The 20,387-nt window shown below is 42.0% G+C and overlaps 1 protein-coding gene across 1 annotated transcript in view; it reads right to left on the minus strand.

The window, feature by feature from the left end:
- MED14 (mediator complex subunit 14) overlaps window positions 1-20,387 on the minus strand; it is a 1,872,212-nt gene that overhangs the window by 707,061 nt on the left and 1,144,764 nt on the right. The window contains exon 15 of the mRNA XM_044071834.1: window positions 17,111-17,271. Coding sequence (XP_043927769.1) covers window positions 17,111-17,271 — 161 coding nt within the window. The remainder of the gene's footprint in view (window positions 1-17,110; window positions 17,272-20,387) is intronic.

Consider the following 20,387-nt stretch of genomic DNA (forward strand, 5'->3'; position numbering starts at 1 on the left):
GTGAGCCAGGCTGCTAGGTTCAGGGTCTGTAGCTGAGGGTGCAAAATCTGGCTCTCCTGCTGGGACAGCAGGAAATGGGTCTGAGGCAGGTGCCATGGAGGCACTACTGTCAGACTGCACAAAAGAGGATACCAGTGCTGGCATGGCCAGTCTGGTGCAATCACGATTGTCCTTGGCTTTTCCCGTTTGATCTTTAGTACAACCTTCGAGAGGAGGGGCAGAGGGGGAAAAACATAGACTGAGAGGCTTTTCCAGGTAAAGGACATGGCATCCACTTTCCAAGCTTGGCTGTGGGGAGTTCTGGTGCAATAGTTGCTCAACTGATAGTTTTGAGGGGAAGCAAAGAGGGCCACCTCTGATGCCCCCATCTGTTCCTCAAAAGCTTGAATATTTTGGGTTCCAGTTTCCACTCGTGTGGGTCCATGACAATTCTGCTTAAGTCTGCCAGTGAATTTAGTTTGTCTGGCAGGAATTGAGCTTGCAGGAGCACTTGGTTGCTCATGGCTGTGTTCCAAAGAACCATGGCTAACCTGCAGAGTGGGTAGGAATGGGTTTCCCCCTGCTTGTTTATGTACCACATAAAGAACAGTTGTGTATACTTACCATAAATGTAGATGTTAGAGTGTATTCACTGTTGTAGTCATTACATTTGGGTTACCTGCTTGCAGTAGGCCTGATTAACAAAGTCTTGGGTCCTGCGCCGGTTGCTGTCCCTTCACGGAAGGGCAAGAAAAACAAATGTAATGGCATCGGCTGCATGTTTTATACCCCTGATGACCTGACGTCATGGAAGAAGGGACAGCAACCGACGCAAGACCCAAGACATTGTTAATCAGGCCAACTGAGGGCTACCTGCAAGCAGATAACCCAAATGTAATGACTGCAACAGTGAAACACAAAGAACATCTGTGGTGTTGTCTGTCTTTACCAGTAGTTGTCCTGGAAGAATAAGGCCTTTGAAGGCTGTCAGAGCATTCTGTACATCTAACATTTCTTTTTGATTGACATGCAGGTGCATTTGCTTTGGGCTCCATTTACCTTGAATGCATTGTCCTGCCATGTGAGCCCCCCATGCATAGTCTGATGCATCTGTTGTTAGGGTTTGGGTGGCAGTGGGTTGAGTAAAAGGGAGTCCCTTGTTGTGGTAGCAGGCCTCTGCCTACCAAAGAAACTCTGTCCTTAGGCAAGGAATGATAGGAATCATTGTTTCCAGGTCCTGAGAATGTTGACACCAGAGACGATATGCAGTCTTGCATATGGAATTAGTAGAATGCAAGAGGCCATGAACCCTAGGGCTTGTAGTATTTTTCTTTCCGATAGCTGGGTTTTGGTGGCCAGTAGATTGAAGTAGTTTGTCAAATAAATTTGTTTTTGGAGTGAGGAAAGCCATCTGGGAGGTTGTGTTCAAGCTTGTTCCCAGGAATACAATCTGTTGGCTGGGTACCCAATGTGATTTCTTTTCGTTGATGGTGTACCCCAGTGAAGTTAGAAATCTCTTTACAAATGTCAGGTGCTGTAGTAGCAATTCCTGACTATCCACCTGAATCAGGCAATTGTCCAAGTATGGGTAAATTTGAATCATTCTCTGCCTACAATGTGCAATGGCTGGAGCTAGGCATTTTGTGAATACCCTGGGCACAGTAGATAAGCCAAAGGGAAGTGCAGAGAACTGATAATGCATAGAGCCTGCCCTGAAACAGGTATTTCCTGCAAGATTCCCTTATGAGGATGTGAAGATAAGCTTCTTTTAAGTCTAGGGTTGCTAGCCAGGAGTCCTTGGCTAGCATAGGAAGCAGCTGTTGGACTGTAATCATTCTGAATTTTGGAACCACCAGAAAGGTGTTGAGAATAGACAGATCCAGGATAAGATGCCAAGAGTTTTCTTTTCTGGGTCCCAGAAAGAGTCTGGAATAAAAGCCTTGTCCCCTTTGTTCTGTTGGGACAGGTTGAATAGCCTTGACACTGAGAAGAGAAAGTACTTGCTTTTGGGCCTCTTCCCACTGGTTTGGTGGGAGGTCTGGCCATCTGCTTGGGGTAGAGAGTGAGTGAAAGTGGAATCTATCCCTGGGAAACAATGTTTAAGACCCATCTGTCCCAGTTTTTGGCATGCAGAGCAAGTTTCCCTCCTAAAGGTTCAAGTACTTGGGCAAGGCTTGGAAGGGTTAAGGATAAGTCACTGTGAGATTTTACCATAGGATGGCAGCTTACTACTCCCGGTTTTGGATGTGGGTGCAATCCATTGCTTAGATCTTTGCATACCCAGAGACTGTAGTCTTGGTGGTCTGCTGCCCCTGGGTTTGGACTGAAAAGGTCTGGGAGGGACTGGAAAAGACCAGTTTTTTGAAGGCCAATGCCTACTGAATCTAGGTGGCTGTATTTGTAAGAAATATAACAGTTTGCATAGATTTAGCTTTTTCCTCCATCCTTTTGAGGACTTCTGCTTTATTGCCAAATAGACGCTCTTGGTTTAATGGTGCATCTAGTAATTTTGCTTTGACATGGTCTGGTAAGGTTTGTTCCTTAAGCCAAGCATGCCTTCTAAGAACAGACTCAGTGACAGCAGCCATGCAAGATGCTTCTAAGGCATCAAAACCACATTGCAAAGTATGTTTACCAACTTGGTTAGCAGAATGCATCAACTCTTGTAAATATTTATGTTCTGCACAATCAGGAATCAACATAATTTTCTGTTTAATTAGTTCCATAATATGTTGCTGATTCTTTAACATATGAAACTGGCAATTTAAATCCCTGATGGCAAAAGTAGCAGAGGTGTATACCTTCTTACCCATTCTGTCTAAAGCCCTAGAATTCCTGTCCGAAAGGGTAGGATTTTTGGACATTGTGGCCTTAAATAATGCCTTTAGGTCCCTGGGAAATGGTCTCTGGATCTGCAGCAGGATTCTTAAAGAGGAATTTGTGGGAGTCAGGTACTCTATAGTACCGGTCAGGCTTCCTGGGAGCAAAGTATCAGGGGTAAGGCTGGATTCCAAGAAGACATCTACAATTTTCCAGAACAGGAGGGATAGCTAGAGGCCTGTGCTGAGACAAGATTAAAAATTCCCTGAGTCTCTTTTTGGACTGAGAGTAGTCCTGGCTCTCCCAGCGGAAATGCTCCCTAAAGGTATGCAGGGTTCCATCAAAAGAAAAATCTTCTGGTGGGGAAGCAGAGGGAATGGAATCCTCTGCATCAGAATCTTCATAGGTAGACAAGGGTACGTCCTGATAATCAGAGGGGTCAGAGTTATCAGACTCCTGATCTGAAGAATCAGAAGGAGAATCAGTTCTTGGTCTTTTTGAGGGGGAAGGCTGACTTCCCCTAATTAAAGTAATAAGGTCTTCAGTCATTCTAAGCATTTGTTTTTGTGGCATGTGGGCCTGAGAATGTGCTTTTGGTCGTCGGTTTCCTAGGCGTAGTGCGAACTTTAGCCTGAGAAATTCGGTATTTTTGGCTTGAAACAAAGTCGTCAGTTTAATATGAAAATCGGATGGCCTGAATACACCCTCAGAAGCCGGTGCCTTCCCAGCGGCTCTGGACCCATCCAAGGTAGAGACATCCGCAGGTTCCATAGTCGAAGCATCTCACAGCATACCGGACTCCAAATGGCTCTCAGTAGAAGACTGCGACTCTGTAGAAGCGGGTATCAGGCGCTGCGAACGTGCCTCACTGAGTAGCGGTAGACAGGTGACTAGCTTTATGGTAGCGTCGTCTAATTTTGGAACTATGCAATCTGTCTCTGTCTTTATCCTTATGTTTTTTCGGAAGATCGGTAGTCGGATGGCTTATCGAAGCAATTTCGGAATACGGAGATTGAGCGCGAAAGAATTTAGCAACAAAAATAGCCCGAAGACAAATAGTTCAGGCATTGAACAAGGCACAAAACCGACAGCGAGGGACGTCGTGGTCTGGGCCTAAACAGGTGAAGTAGTAAGAATGAAAATCTCTGTGAGGCATTTGCTTTCCACACAAAAAACAATTATTAATTTTTTCTGACATCGGTTAGAGCAAGAAAAAAGGATCCCCAACAGGGTACTTACCTTTTAGAAGACTTCAGGTCTGAAACTCGAAAAACGAAAATTTCAGGAGGCGGCCGACCAGTACTTGCAAACTGCTTCGGGCACCGCACGGCAAGCAAGACTGATGTAATGGCGTCGGCTGCATGTTTTATACCCCTGATGACCTGACGTCATGGAAGAAGCGACAGCATCCGACGCAGAAATCCCAAGACTCTGGTATTCAGGCTGACTGAGGGCTACCTGCAGGCAGATAACCCAAATGTGATGACTGCAACAGTGAAACATGAAGAACATCTCTACTGCCACTCATTCTGCAGACGACTGATCCACTGTGGTGACCCCTAATGGGAGCTTCTGAAAGGAGAAGATTAACAAGGCTTCTGTTATACCAGCTAAGGATATGTGAGAAAACAGTAAACAAAACAAAGATATTCACAATTTTCAGTTTTTGTATTATGGCTATGGATAGTAAGATACAAGCAATGAAAATGTTGTTAGTCCCTTTAGTTCTGTCTATAGAATAGATATTTTTTACAGAGTGGAGGAGTTGTGGACAATAATTAATAGGGAGTTGAAGGAATTTATTGGGGAGGGTAAGTGGGCAAGCGTTAAGTGGGATAAATTGATGCTTCCAACAGAACAGGGTGGTTTAGAATTACTTGAAGGGATATTTTAGAGCTATATAGAAAAAGCTCATATACATAACACAAGCAGGAAATCAGAGAGTTATAATTTAAAGTGGAAAAGGATGATGATAAACCAGGAGGAGTTCAAGGAATAAGGAGAGTGGGATTTCAGATGAAGATACTTATGAGAACAACCACCACACAGAATATTATATTAATTATGTTGCAGAAAGTATTCTAAAAACTAAGCAACATGGGAATGGAGAGAGGAGATTTTGCAAAAAGGGATAACCACAAATAGCGGTACAGAAAATAGGCAAAAGGGGGCTGGAATTTACTGGAGAAAAACAGCAAAGAAACCAAGCTATAAGGGGCAAATAACTGGTGAGTAGAATGAGCCTTAACAGAAGAAGGAAGGCTCTTACCATGAACAGAATAAAAAGAAAGGGGTTTAGAAATCCAAGAAGAAATACTTTCCTTGGACACAGCCAGTCTTACGGACCTAGGATGAAAGGAAACAAAGAGCTAATTTGATATACTAAAAATCTTAGTCTTATCCAAATAAAATCTAAGTTGTCTATGCACATCCAACGTGAGCATCATCTTCTCACTGGCATATTGTGGAGAAGGGAAAAAAGTGGGGAAATGAATAGACTGATTAAGGGACAGTTTGTTCACCACCTTGGGCATAAAAGAAAGATTAGTATGAAGGGGCACCCTGTCCTTATGATACACTAAAAAAGGAGGCCAAGCTATAAGGGCTTGAAGCTCAGACACCTGTCTGGCAGAAGTAAGGGCTTAGGTTCATAGGTAGGTACTAGGCTATCTGCTCAAGGGCATTTATAAGCCTAGCCAGAGTGTGTCGGCTTTCGCCGCCCCATTGATTAATTAACTGATCCTCTGTCAAGCAGAGCCAATGAAGTGATCCCACTAACAAAAGTACAGACTTCAAAGAGCAATGCTGCAAGGAAGCTGAAACTGTAGGCTCAAAAGTAGCCTAGGTCAATTTTTTTAAAACAAAATTAATATCCCAGGGAGGAGGAACAGGCTTCCTGGGAGGTATAATATGAAGGACGCCTTTAAGGATTCATTTAGCTTCAAATCTAGAAGCTAAAGGATGTGATAAAAGCAAACAAGCAGAAACAGCTGACAAGTGGGCCTTAAAAGAAGAATAAGACAACTCAGCATTGAGCAGTTCAACACAGATAAGAAAGTACAGTTGTGTACACATACCTTAAATGCAGATGTTTGAGTGTATTCACTGTTGGAGTCCTGACATGTGGGATTTCCTGCTGTGGAGGCCCTTTACTGGCCCGAATACCAGAGTCAAAATCTCCCTCCTCCTAAGGCTGGCAGACGCCCTACCCTGAAGTCAGTATACTTGGGTATAAAGGGAGCCTATTACATCAGTTTTTTATTGCCTCTTAGAAGGTGTGAGCCCCCAGGATTAAGCACAAGCAAGGGAAAAAGGTACAAAAAGGGACCTTCAGGATAAACAGCCAGCAAGTCCTCTGGTTAGTGTAGAAAATAGAAGCAGGCTACTATTGTAGGTTCATAGATTAGTACTAAGCTAACTGCCCTTGCAAGCCATTTTAAGCTTAGCCAATTAATCCCTTGTGAGACTCAAACCCTGCACCTTGTGTTTGTAAGGCAAACACCTTAACCACTACGCCACCCTCCCAAGCAGGGAGGGAGGAAAGAAGACTGCAACAGTGAATACACTGGAAAATTTACATTTATGGTAAGGGTACACAACTGTACTACATTCTTCATGTTTCACTAATGCAGTCCTGACTTGTGGGATGATCCCCAAAGCTGAGATGAGGGTGGAAGGTAGATTATGGAGAAGACAGGATGCCCTGCAAGATGGCAGTGGCAAATCCTGCTCCACACTTGGAGAAGGCTGATCAGTGGCAGTGTTTGGTAAAGGTATGCACAGATGATCAGGTAACAGCTTCCAAAATGTCTTTGGTAGGCACTCCTTTTAGGAAGGCAGCAGAGAGAGTTCTTATAATTTCAGGAGGCGTCTCGCCATGATGGCTGTAGCAGGAGATCCACTTAAAGTCTGTTTGGAGATAAGTTTCCCTTCACAGCAAATAGCAAAGGACACAAACAGTTGGTCTGATTTCCTGAAACACTTAGTTCTGTCGGTGCACATTCAACAAGTGATGGGTTCTTTACCTCTTTTCTTAGGCTTGGGGATGAAGGTGGGCAAGTGTATAGCTTGATTCAAGGATGTGTCTGTGACCACCTTGGGCATAAATGATGGAATAGTCCTGGGTGGTGCTCTGGGTGGAATATGAGAAAAAGGTTCCACTGCCATGACAGCTTGTAGCGCAGACACCCTTTTAACAGAGGTGATATCCAGTAAAAGGGCAGTCAACGGGTTAAGAATTTTAAATCAGCAGATGCTGCTGGTTCAAAAGGGGGCAGAACCAGTTTTTCTAGAATAAAACTGTGGTCCCATGGAGGTGTGGGTTTTTTCATAGGAGGTCTGACATAGACCACTCCCCTAAGGAATGGTTTCATCAGTGGGTGGGAAAAGATGGGAGGAAGAGTGGGGATGCATGCTGAAATGGCACAGACATGAATCTTGATGGAAGGAAAGGACAGACCTTTATCTACCAGGGTAGCCAGGTAATCAAAAATGGCAAAGATACTGGCTGATTTAGGAGTTGAAGCCTGGTTGCTGAGACCAAATGGAGAATCTTTTCCACTTGGCTGAGTATGATTTATTAGTATTAGGTCTTTTAGCCTCTTTGAGAACGTCTTGAACTCACATCTGCTTAGGGTGTGTTCAGAGTAATATTTTGTGGAATTATCCAGGCTGAGAGTTTGACAGTCTGTAGGTTGGGATGCACAAACCTCCCCTTGTCCTGAGTCAGAATATCAACTTTGTGAGTTAATTGCCATGGCTTTTCATTGGTTAAACTCAGTAACACAGGATACCAGTGCTGCCTGGTCCAGACTGGGGCTATCAGGATGACTCTTGGGCCTTCTCTGATTTTTAGGAGGACCCTTGTACCACATAACTGTGGTGTTGTCTGTTTTGACTAGTAGGACCCCTGGTTTCCACTGATCTTTGAAAGCCACTAGGCCTTTTGAAATCAGTTCTTTCCAATTATGTGCTTATGTCTGAACTCCTCTTCCCATCTACCCTGGGACTGAAGATGTTGGAACAGAGTCCCCCAGGCTGCTCCTGAAGCATCTGTGGTTAACGTTTGGCACTGACAGAATAACCTGAAGGGGAGACCCTGGTTCTGGGCACATGCCAGTGTCCACAATGCAAATTCCTCTTTGAGGCAAGGGATCAGTGGAATTTCCATCTCCAGAGACTGAGTGCTGGCATCACATATTCCTGAGGTACCACTGGAGCTTCTTTATGCATAGCCTGGCCAGAGGGATCATGAGGATACAAGATGACATGTGGCCTAATGCTCTCAGGAATTTCCTGGCTGACAGGCATTGTCTCTGCATAATGTCTTGAAAGTACTGGGTCAAGAAGGTGACCTTTTCTGTAGGGAGGAAGGCCTTTTGAAGAGAAGAATCCAGACAGCCCGCAGGAAAGCCATCCTCGTGGATGGGTCTGTGTTGGATTTGCAAAGATTTATGGTGAACCCCAAAGAGGGGAGGAGGGTCTGAATTGCTGCTAGATACTTGAGGAGCTTTGACTGACTAGTGGCTTGAATGAGGCAGTCATCCAGACAGTGGTAAATCTGGATCCCTCTTGTTCTGCAGAAGGCAATCACAGGAGCTAAACACTTTGTGAAGACCCTGGGAGCAGTGGACAAGCCAAAAGGCAGTGCAGAGAATTGAAAGTGACTGGTACCTGCCCTGAAGCAAAGAAAACTTCTGCAAGAGTCCACTATGTGAATGTGCAAGTTAGCATATTTTAATTCTAAGATGACCATTAATCTCTGAGAGGCTATCATGGGAAGAAGTTTTTGAAGAATCAACATTCTGAATTTTGGTACCAGCAGGGACTGACTGAGGGTGGACAGGTCTAGGACAGGGCAGCAAGAGCCTTCCTTTCTGGGAACCAGGAATAGCCTGGAGTAGAACCCTTTCCCTAGTTGATTATCTGGTACTGGTTCCACTGAGCCCTGTGAGCACAGGTTGTGAATCTGAGAAACGGCCTCTTCTCTTTGACTTTGTGTAACATCTGGATAAACTGAGTATCTTAATGGGTTTTTGAAAGATAACCTTCAGAACCCGTTTGTCTAAAGTAATGAAGATCCAGTTTTCTTTGAACAGGGATAACCATCCTCCTAGTCTTCCTCCTAGCTTTTCTGGAGATGGTGGGGGTGGGGTAGGGGAAAGAGTCATTGCTGCTCTCTGCCAGGGCCCTGTAGCCTAGAATTCCCTCACCTGGGGTTCCTGAGGACCACTGCCTAGGCCTTTGCAGCCTTTCCCTCAGAGGTTTCCTCTGGTCACCTTTTGATTGAGAGGGAAAGGACCCGTATTTAGTGAGAAAATTCCTACTAAACCTAGGATAATGAACTTGTCGGAAGTCCTTGACAGTTTGCATAGATTTTTGCTTTATCCTCCTCCTTTTTTAGCATGGCCTCAGCCTTTGGCCCAAAAAGGAAGTCCTTATCTAGGGGACCATCAAGATGTTTGGATTTGACATAGTCTGGTACGGTCTGTTCCCTAAGCCAAGCATGTCTTCTAATGACAGAGGCAGACACAGCATCACAGCCACAGTGTAAAGAACATCTAACCACCTGGCAGCTGGAAGGTCCAACAATTCTCCAGAAATGTTCTTATCATCTAGGGAGGAAATCTTTTGTTTTACTTTTAGCCAAAATACTTTGCTGGTATTTTATCATATGAAACTGGCAGCTAAGGGCTCTCATGGCTAAGGCAGAGGAGGTGTAGGCTTTTTTTTTACTAAACATATCAAGGGCCCTGCTTTCCTTGTCAGTAGGTAAATGATTATTTAAAGAGCTGACTTTTGCTCCCTTGGGACCTGCAGTGACAAACTGTGGGTCAGCAAAGGGGTTTTTGAAAAAGTATTTTATGAGAGTCCAACACCCTGTAAAACCTGTCTGGATTTCCAAGAATATAGGAGGAGTAGCCAAAGGTTTGTGTTCTGGGAGGTCAAGAAACTCCCTAACCCTCTTTCAGATACAGGGTTATTCCTGTGCCTCCCATTGGAAATGTTCTCGCATGGCATGGAATGTTTCTCTTAAATTGACATCTTCAGGAGGTGACGCTAAAGGTAGATTCTTATCAGAATCTGAATCTTCAAAGGAAGTAAGGAAGGGTCCTTCCTCAACGACAGACTTCTCTCTGTGATTATGTACAGAGATTATTAAAAATGGAAACAAAGTTTATTAATTTTAAAACTTTATAACCAAGTGGATTAAATTTGGAGCTGAATCTTGATTTATATTTATTTATAAGTCTACATTTCATTACTGATGAAGGATTTTAACACATTTTTTCAGAGTAAGTTGTAATGAAAACTTGCATGAGTATGTATTTCAGATATGGGCACTTTAAATATGAGAGTTTTGGCACATTTTTATTGAATAACTGTGTGGAAACTGTTGTGTATAAAAGAATGGCTGTTTAGATGGTGCAATTGTTCCCTTGAAGACAACAGCCGAGGTACCAGGAAGCACCAGTAAAGAATTTTCCAGCTACATTGTCTTTGGCTCTGTTTTTATTATTTTGGTCCCAATAGCATGTCAGACATCGTAAGGGTCTCAACAGAGGCCTGCACTACCACCTCTTCACAAAAGGGGGCTGTGAGAGCACCTCGCTTTCCTCAACGATAATAAGCCTTGGGGGACTGGCTGATAGTGAATGGTTGTTGTCCGAGGCTCTAAGCTTGGGTCTTTTTTCTTTGTCTTTCTTACGCTTAGAGAGCTCAACCTCGGGATGACCAACAGATACCATCGAATGATGTGAGGAAGATTGCAGACTAAGATGCCTAGCTAAGATTTTGGCCCTATGTCTGATAATCCTAGAATTGAAATGGGCGCAAAAACAACAACTAGGTGCATAATGAACCAGGACTAGACAGGTGAAACACAAAGTATGAAAAGCTTGGTGTGGGATTTGCTTACCACAGCAGAGACCACTGTTAACCATACCTGACATGTGTTAGAGAGAAAGAGTTCCCCAACAGGGTACTTAGATTTAGAAGACTTCTATCTGGTGTGGACAGATCAATGCACTGAAATACTGTTTTGGGTTCTGACAGCAAGAAAAGACTGATATAATGGAGTCGGCTGGCTCCATCTATGCCTAAGTGTACTGATGTCAGGATAGAGAATCTGCCAGCCTTAGGAGGAGGGAGATTTTTTACTCTTGTAGTCCGGCTGACCAAAGGCATTCCACAGTAGGAAATCCCACAAGTCAGGGCTGCAAAAGGGAAACACGAAGAACATCCAAAGGAACATCCACAGAAAATGGATCCAGGTTATAAGAAAGACACCAAAAAGAAAAACTCTTCCATTTGGATAAGTATGACTTCCTAGTAGTGGGTTTCCTTGCCTCCTACAGGGCCCTAAGCATGTCCTCAGAAAAAAAAGGTGTCTGAGTAATTAAAATCCTATAACCTTCAGTGTCAGTTGAAGAGTGGACAGGTGGGGATGGATAAGAGATCCCTTGTCTTAAGTGAGTAGGTCCACCCTGCGAAGTAACTTGTGTAGATTGCCCTTGGCTAAATGCAAAAGAGGGAACAAATGCTGTTTTGGCCCAAAGGGAGTCACCAAGATGATTTTGAGAGCATCCCGTTGTATTCTAAATAGGACTTTTGTAATGAGGGGAAGGGGAGGAAAGGCATAATGAAACATCCCCTTCCAAGAAAAAGAGAGGGCATCCACCTTCCAAAACCAGAGGACCTGGGACTCTGGCACAAAAAAGAGCATCATCCCACTGGTGGACAATGTCCAGAAACATATCCCTGTAAAGCATCAATTTGTGGGATTCAGTTATGGACCTGTTCAGAGAATCTGCCACAATATTTTGAACTAAAGGAAGGCAGACTGCCTGAAGTGTCACTTGATAATGGATAGCTAGTTCCTGCACTAGGAGAGCCAACCAGCAAGAAGATAGCAGTGTGAGACTGTCTACAAGGCTTGCTTATTGGGATAATTTCTCTGAAATGTAAACACAGGAGAAACAAAAATGTGTTTAAGTTCCTGCAATGCTTGCCTTTTTCCTGAAGAGACTTAAATTAGCAGCAGTTTCACCAAACAAGTGTTTACTGTCCAGAGGAGCATCCATTGACTTAGCCTTAATATCATCAGGCAGAGGTGGAAGCTAAAGCCAGGAATATCTCCTCATCACAGATACAAAGGCAGCAGCCCTAGAAGAAGCATCTGCTGTATCATAACTTCACTTAATGGAATGGTGAGCCACCTGGGAAGAAGTCCCTAACAGGCAAAGAGCCAAGGTCTTCCCTTCAGAGTCTGAGAGATCAGAAATTACCTGACAGGCCTAGGAAAGAAGAGCCAAAATGTATCTGGACATATGGTTCTGATAACTGACGGCCCTAAAAGCTAAGGTAACTGAGGTATAAACCTTTTTACCTAGCCTTTCCATAATTGCTACCTTTATCAGAAAGAAGTAACTTAGGGGAAAGGAAGGAACTGAAGGCTTGTCAGAAGCCACAGACACCACAGAAAGGTCAGCAGGACATCTTTAAAGAAATGTACAGTCCTCAGGCACCTTATAAAAACCTACAAGGTTTCTTTGGGGCAGAGGGCTGAGAATCAGGAGCCTTAGATGCAGTAGAAAAGGCATCCAACAAAGTAGCCAAAACAGGAGGAACGGTAGAAGGTCTAGGAGAGTCCATTTGCAGGGGCTAGTAATACCTCTTCTGTACCTCAGAAACCTGGGCACAACCCCATTAAAAAAAATCCATAATTCTGGAGATTGTGTCCCCAAAAGAAATTTCCTTGAAAGGAGTATCAGGACTAGTAGAGTCCTCTTCCTCAGACCCATAGTCTAAAGGAGAGGGAATCTGAGATGAATAGGCATGCTCATCTGAATTCATTGCCTCTTCCTCAGAGGAATCCTGTTCCCTGCGTCTTTTGGCAGGGGGGGGGGACTAAGTGGGAACTGGAACAAACTCCATGAGGAGGTTTCAAAGCCATCAAAGGATTAAACCCCCGAGTGAAATTCTGCCATTCACTCTGCGGGTCCTTAGGAGCTGGAGAAATATGCTTAGTCTTTTGCTTTTTCTTCAAGGGGACTTTATAAAACTTAGAAGGCTCAGACCCCAGACGGCATTCAATAATAGTAGTTGGGATTTCCGCTCAGACCAAAATCTGAGGAATACTGCCTAGGTCACTCAGAAATAATCAGCTGCAGTTCCACCTCAACAGCCAAAGCGGATGTCTGCAAAGCCTCTGTGGACATGCATAAGGATGGATCAACACTGGCTTTCAAAAAGGTTACCACAGAAGAATTCAACGGCATAGCCAGGTAATTCTCCAGGCTTTCATTTGCCTTGGGACAGACATCCACCGGAGGCTGCAGAGCAGAAGAATCTGGCCTAGATTTTTTTTGCCCGTCTTCATGGATGGCTGTCCCTCAGAGTGGGAAGTTCCTTCCATCGTATCTTTAACTAAAAGTTTAAGAAGCTGGTTCTCCAAATGCAAGGCCAAAGAAGAGAGCTGACCACAGAGGGTCTTGGGAACAAAGGTCTGACAAACTGAACAGGACATATAGTTGTGGGAAGCAATGAGACAAAATAAACACTGCTCGTGACGGTCTTTATGGGGAATCCATCTCCCACACAGGCATTTACCCTTCCTGGATGACAAGAATCTCTAAAAGCAAAAATACTAAATAAGACAAGACCCAAAAAAAAAACCCAGTGGGGCATTTATCTGAAATGGCTTGGTGAGGCGTCAATGGAACAGGTGTTCAGACAGAAGATGAAGAGATGGCGTTCAGACTGGTGGCACAAGAAGTTCTGAAGATGGCATGTCCAGATGTCACCTTTATGCCCTACACTACACGAGGAGCATACGTGTGACATATGGCATACCTTAAAGCAACCTAATTGCTTTAGTATACTGGTTGGATGCCGGGCAGCCCTTGGCAGGGGATCACTATTGTAGTGAATACTGCAAAAGTGAAAGGGAAAGATATCATCTATGACAGTCCATAAACACCTAGCTTCCTAGCAAAACAAGTTTTCCTCAGATAATTAAATTTAGTGGAAGGTTATCCTCAACAAGAACTTATCTGCCCAGCCTTGAAGGATTGCCGACCAACAGTTCCACAGGGCCCAAATGACTGCACTTTGTCAGCAAGAAAGCTCTAAACTTTTGGCATTATCTTTTTATATGGGGCTCAGCTTGAGCTCCTGACAAAGTATGGGGTAGGTGCCCTTTAGCTTTGAAAGCTGGCTGGTTGCAGTGGGGATAGGAACAGTGATCTATTGTTAAACAGTTTCCTTACCAAAAATCAGTGCCAATGTCAGCCATGACAGGCTGGTCACTCATCCCAAGGCTGAAGGACTTTGAAATGATGGAAGCTGTGCCATCCAGACTGCTGACATTAATAGCAAAGTTAGCAGTGAAGGAATCAACCTCAAAAGCTGTAGTCATGACAATAAGATAATAGTCAAACAAATCTGTCAAATTTGATATAAATACCACAATACACCAATGTAAAATCATCACGACCAAGAAATAAATAAAAATCCAAAAACTACAGAACAGCACCGGTAATTTATTGTATTAAAAACCAACCAGGATAAGCGCTTTTGTCTCAAACAAGAGACTTCATCAGATGGTTGGTTTTTAATATAATAAATTACCGGTGCTGTTCTATCATTTTTGGAAATTTGATATAAATGCCAAGTGATTGGACTCCAGCTTCCTCATGACCAGAAAAGGTAAGGGGCCAATTCTGAAAACCTGTCATGTTTTACAGAGACTGCAGGGGTATGCATTAGATGCTTCTATCTGCCTGGCACCAGAGGGGAAAAGGAATCTTTTGTTAGGGATAACAATAAAAAAAAAAAAATAAAACTCCATCAATTTAAGTCCATCTCTGGTGGATGTAATAAGCAGCAACAAAAAGACCTTAATGACACTGGTCTTGAGCCTAAAATACAATGTTCCCCTGAATCAGACAGAGAAGCCATATTTTTAGACCTGATAAATTTATTAGGAGTCTTTTTGTGAGGACTGTTGCTGGTAATTCAGACATACCAGAAGGAGACAGAGTTGAACATAACTTTTCTTCACTTTTAGGTTTCTTATGATGGGCGGAGTCTGCATGTCCTCCCCGTGGAGGTGCATGTGTGAGTGGGTGTGCCTTCTTTGAAGGTTGGGCACTACGCTGGGAACTAGTCACCATAAAAATCCACTGCCAATCATAAGCGGCCGGTGATCCGCTGTGGCGACCCCTAACAGGGAAAATCCAAAAGACATTACTATGATGAGGACATGCATACGACTCCTTAACCCATTTTTATGTTTTTCCGTTTTGTCCTTGTCTATTAGTAGAAGCATCATTCCTGATGAAGACTGGCTCAGCTCCTAAGGCTGGACAAGTCTATCCCAAACCATAGCTAAAGGTCAAGGTTCCCTCGGTTGAGGGTGATTGTGTCCTTTCTCTCTTTCTAAACAACTTCAAATTGTTTTATTTCTGATAACAAAATGTATAAATATCTGAAACATTTTCAAAAGCAGAACAATGTTATTCACTTAAGTAAAACTCAAACTGAATGTTTATCTTGTGGCGGAATTTTGAACCTCTATTTATACTTTTTGAAATCTTCACTCTATATTTCAAACAAATATTCTAATCACATGCAACAGCAGAACATTTAGTAAATCTAGCAACTTGTAAAACCTACAGACAACATACAGTGAGTGTTTATCTGGGTGAAATTTTGTATCTGCATTCACATATACATTTTTTTTAATCTTTATCCTCCATTCAAATAGATACACCTAATCGAATTCATCAATAGTAATTTGCGCAGTAACATTAGTAAAGATAGCAACTTGCAAAACCTACAAACAGTAACAATACAGTAGTAGAACAATAATAAATGTGCAACAGTTAAGGGCAAGGTGAGAAAATGACAAATGCCTAGGGAAGAGTAACTTGATACAGTAAAAATCATCAACAAATAAGGAAATAAATGGAATGGTTAACCTGAAAGTTAGCAATGATCATAACATGAAAACAAGTACTAAATATAAGTAACCAAATGATTATAATGCATATTTAAGGAAAAATAGTCAAGGGCTGTTTCTCTGCTACTTTTGCATTGACAGGAGGCATATTAGATTTGCACAGAGATATTTTTCAAGAGGATTATGGACAAAGGTGTGTGGCTGTTGGAGGATGGCTCTCCCAGGGTGGGACAGGCATAAATCCCTGACAATGCTAAGAGTTCCTCATGTTTAAGGAAGGCCCGCAGACTGAAAAGCCTTTTTATTAAATGCTGTGCACAAACTGAAGGATGAAGCAATGCAGGTCTCTACCACACAAAATGGATACTGAAGATGGTTTTCCTCTGGAGGAATATGCAGGTACTTTTGTTAATTTTTCTGGGGATCTCATGAACCTTAGAAATATAACAAAAAAGTTAAGTTCAAGGCTAATGGAATGGACACTTCCTTATAAAAAGTCAAAACAGGAAAACAAAATGTTGCCAAGCTGGGTAACTATATTTTATTTTATTTATATTTGTTTTCTGTGGTAGAGCACTGATCTCAATGGACATTTTTCAGACTCAAACCCGAGAGCAGTGTCTGGTTAAGTGACTTGCTCAGAGTTATGCAGTTACATATTTGAGGCTGAGGGAATCGAACCTTGAACCACTGGACCACAAGAAAAACCTTGCTAACACCACCTTAACCCTGTAAGTTAGCTAGCAGACTAGATGTCTGTAAGTCACCTGGAAGGCACACTCCTTTTTGGCATTCATTTCTGTGAAATGGAAGACAACAGGATAAGGAACAGAAAATTTACACCGTGCCAGGCACCCATGTCCATTATGGACAGAGGTAGCGTACAAATGCCTGCTCCTCAATGCCCTATTTGGATACAGGACATAATTATTCTTTCGGGAAAACTTGGCTAGGCTTAGAAAGTTCCCCTGAGTTGTTAACCTAGTAACAGTTTATTAATCTAAAGGGATTTTTGATGAATAACTTCCTATAGCAGGAAAGACTTGAAAAACAGCACAACATGCTCTATTTTTACTCCAGCATTTGTTAGCAGAAAAGTCCAGCTTTGATCCTGGGTGTTTGCAAAAGTTCTGCAAGTCAGATCAGAAAGCTGGATGCCTACACCTTTGGCAATTTCCCACAGACAGAGAATACTACTCTAGCAGTGAATCTTAAGATGCCAATATTAGAATTACCAAGAAAATGAAGAACCTCTGAGCAAGAAATGCTTTTAACATTTTTATATACTCCTGGGTCTTGTACTCAGCCCAGTAAAGTACATTACTCTTGTACCAGTAGAGCAGATACCTTGTTCTTTGGAGGAGATGCTGTTCAGGGGACAGTTTGCAAATACCAATTCTGCTGTCCAAGTCCGATTATTTCTACCCTGTAGTCGGAATGTGCAGTCTAGAAGAGATCGTTCTAAAGCTCGTTGCGTCTCTTCACAGATACCTTTACATGGTGGGATTCTATTAAAATTGGGAGAAAATGAAATATTTAGACAAGCAAAAAATTAAGAATTAACCTTGTAAGAAATGAGGTGAACAGTCATCAATATTTCTAAAAAGTAGAAACTGCTTGCTCTATTGCTTTAGTTTTTAAATCACACCTTTCAGTGCTACAATATGTGAATATAGCTTCCTTTTCTCATTACAAATATCTAGTAACTGTAATAAACTTACATTTTTACAGCACATGGGCTGAAAATTAAAAAAAATCTGAACAAAAGCTATATTTTAAAATGTATTAGAAAACTACTAAACTTACAACAAAAATAAGGTACTCTAAGGCATTCAATGTGCTTTTGTTATGACAAGTGTCAGGAACATTTCCAACAGTAACTCATAAGTAAAGTCATTCTCTGCCATTCATGTTTCCTACTCACTTATACAATTATTCATTTCTCAAACTTCTAAACCATTATCCTCATCTCATTCATCCAAATACACAGCACACAATCTGTTAAAAACAGGCAAACAAAAAATGACAGGAGGTACATTTGTGTGAAGATATAACCATGGAAATAATCTCTTGTAATTCATGAACCACTGTAGCTAGTGAGTATTGCCAGATATTAAAGTTTCATACTTCTTTTTACGAAAAAAAAAACTTGCATTAATGTGTGGGTTATCACAGAGGGTTAAGGCTCTTGCTTGCTGTATCAGGGGTGCAGTTTGAATTAGACAGCAGTGTCTGCGCGCAAGATTTGCAGTGTGTAAAACATCTCAGTTTTATAGGTACCTTTAAGGCACAATATTAGAGTACCACTAGTGTCTGGTGTTTCCCCAACCTCACATCTTTCAAGCTGCTCTTTGTTATTCTGTTAGATTTTAAATGCCATTAAGGCATAATATAATGAAAATATCCCTGTTGCCTAGTGCCCCCCCCCCCTCCAGTGCTGCAGGATTTGCTCCTTAGTCTAGGGGAGTGTGGAGGTTTGACAGCCCCCACGACCCCCCCCCCCAGCAAACACATTCACACACACATACACATGTGTGCACGCACGCACATCTTCTCTAGCTGTCCCCTAACCAACCCCAACCATACTAATACCTTCTACCCACACCCATGCTCACACTAACCTTACACCATTCATATCTCTAAATACCTTCACACAAACAGCCACACATAAGCATACATGCACACACCCCCAACACCACCTGTCCACTAAACTCCCAGATACTCACCTCTAACATGACTGTGTGGAAATGAGCTTTTGGCATTGTTCATTAATATGGTAGGCTAAAGTAACTTGCATAGCAGAGCAATTCTCCAAATCTTTCAGCTGCAAAAATGCCCTACTGCAGGCATTTCTGAAGCAGAGCAAATGACTAATTAGCATAGCCTACCGCCCTAAAATGATTTATTAGCATTTACAGTAGGCCAGAGACAGTCCACTATAGTGCAGCACCACGGTGGGACTATATCTGAATTAGAAATGGTCATGATGAGGTGTACAACAGGCTTAAACCTCACAGTAATGTTTCTGAATTTGCTTCTAAATGTATAAATGAGCTTTAAGTAACAAAATAGTGTTTAACTGTGAGAAATGTAATATCCTACATGTAGGTAAGGAGAATCTAGATTATCCATATGAAACAAACAATGGGAAAATTCTCCTCTGCAATAATTTTGACTGAGGGGTTTTAATAATGAATGACAAACTTTACTGGACATGCTAGGATACAAACTGGAAAGTGTTATGGAATAATGACGGCAAATCTAGGATATATACCTTCTGGAACTAGCACTGTGTTGGTTCCACCGTACAAAAATAATTATCAGATCACTACTGTTGTATAGGAATAGCTTTTATGACTACATAATGTAGCCAATATTACTGCTGTGGATATAAGTGGTTTAAAAAAATATATAAAAATGCAATGAGAAAGTTTAATTTATAATCAGCACATTTTCGACTGAACAGGAGTGATTATGAACATTTACATAGCTGCACAATTAAGTCACTGCAGTTACATTACTACAAAGTTTGGAAAGCATGAGAAATCAACTAGGAATAACAACTTTTAAGTAATTGTTGATCAGGCAAACAAGAACAGCAGGCCAGAACTTTTTTTTAAAAGTAGAGCAGTACGACAAAATAATAAGTTATCATTATTAAGATAATCAGAAAACCTAAGAGAGTAAACAATGAATATATAACAAACAGATACAAACAGACATACCAACATAAATATATCTTTTATATAATTAGTGAACAATAGAATTCTTCTTGTCATAAGAAAAAAACAGCAATAAGACACTATCTGAGAACAGGATAGCAAATGTAATCACAATGTTATTACACATAGTATGACTGCATAAACAAATACACAAAAATAAATTAAACAAAATGAGTTATCTATCTACAAGTGGTGAAAAACAGCTCCCCTCCCCTCAAAAAAAGATTTCTCTGATATTCTTATTTAATTATTCATTCTTTCTTCTTCTGTTTACCAGGTAAGTGAACTGGTCCAAGAAACCTTTTCAGCCATGACCTGGATGCCTAACCACACATTTGTACAAAATAATATAACATTGTACATTACAGTATAAAAATTACACTAATGTCACTGAGCTTTTGTTATAAGAGTTGCACAGATAAAACTAAACACATACTTCAACATTACACGTTCCAACATGAGGATTACATCATTGTGAGGGTTTTTTTATTTCAGCGCTTACATAGAATTATACAGATATAATTGAAATGATACACAGACAAAGAGTAAAAAACTGATAACACTTCATAATTTTACTGGGAAAGGCATTTTCCAATCATAATAATCACCAATTCCCTTTTCCACCATTTTTTTTTATGTGGGGTCAGGGTGTCGTGTCAACTGTCGCTGTTCTTCTTTCTGCTTTTCCCGGTTAGGGGCTGCCACAGTGGAACTCCGGTCCGCTAATGATTGGCAGTAGATTTTTACGGTGCCGAGGTGCCCAACCTTCAACAAAGGCACGCCCATTCACGCATGTCTTCTGAATGCTGCTCGACCGCGGGGAGGACAGGCAGACTTCACACAGAAGGCGCTCCAGCTGGGAATCGAACGGGAGAACCTCTTGCTGTGAGGCAACAATGCTA

Source organism: Protopterus annectens, chromosome 5.part0, assembly GCF_019279795.1.
Source record: "Protopterus annectens isolate FY-2018-M chromosome 5.part0, PAN1.0, whole genome shotgun sequence".
Lineage (NCBI taxonomy): Eukaryota > Metazoa > Chordata > Ceratodontiformes > Protopteridae > Protopterus > Protopterus annectens.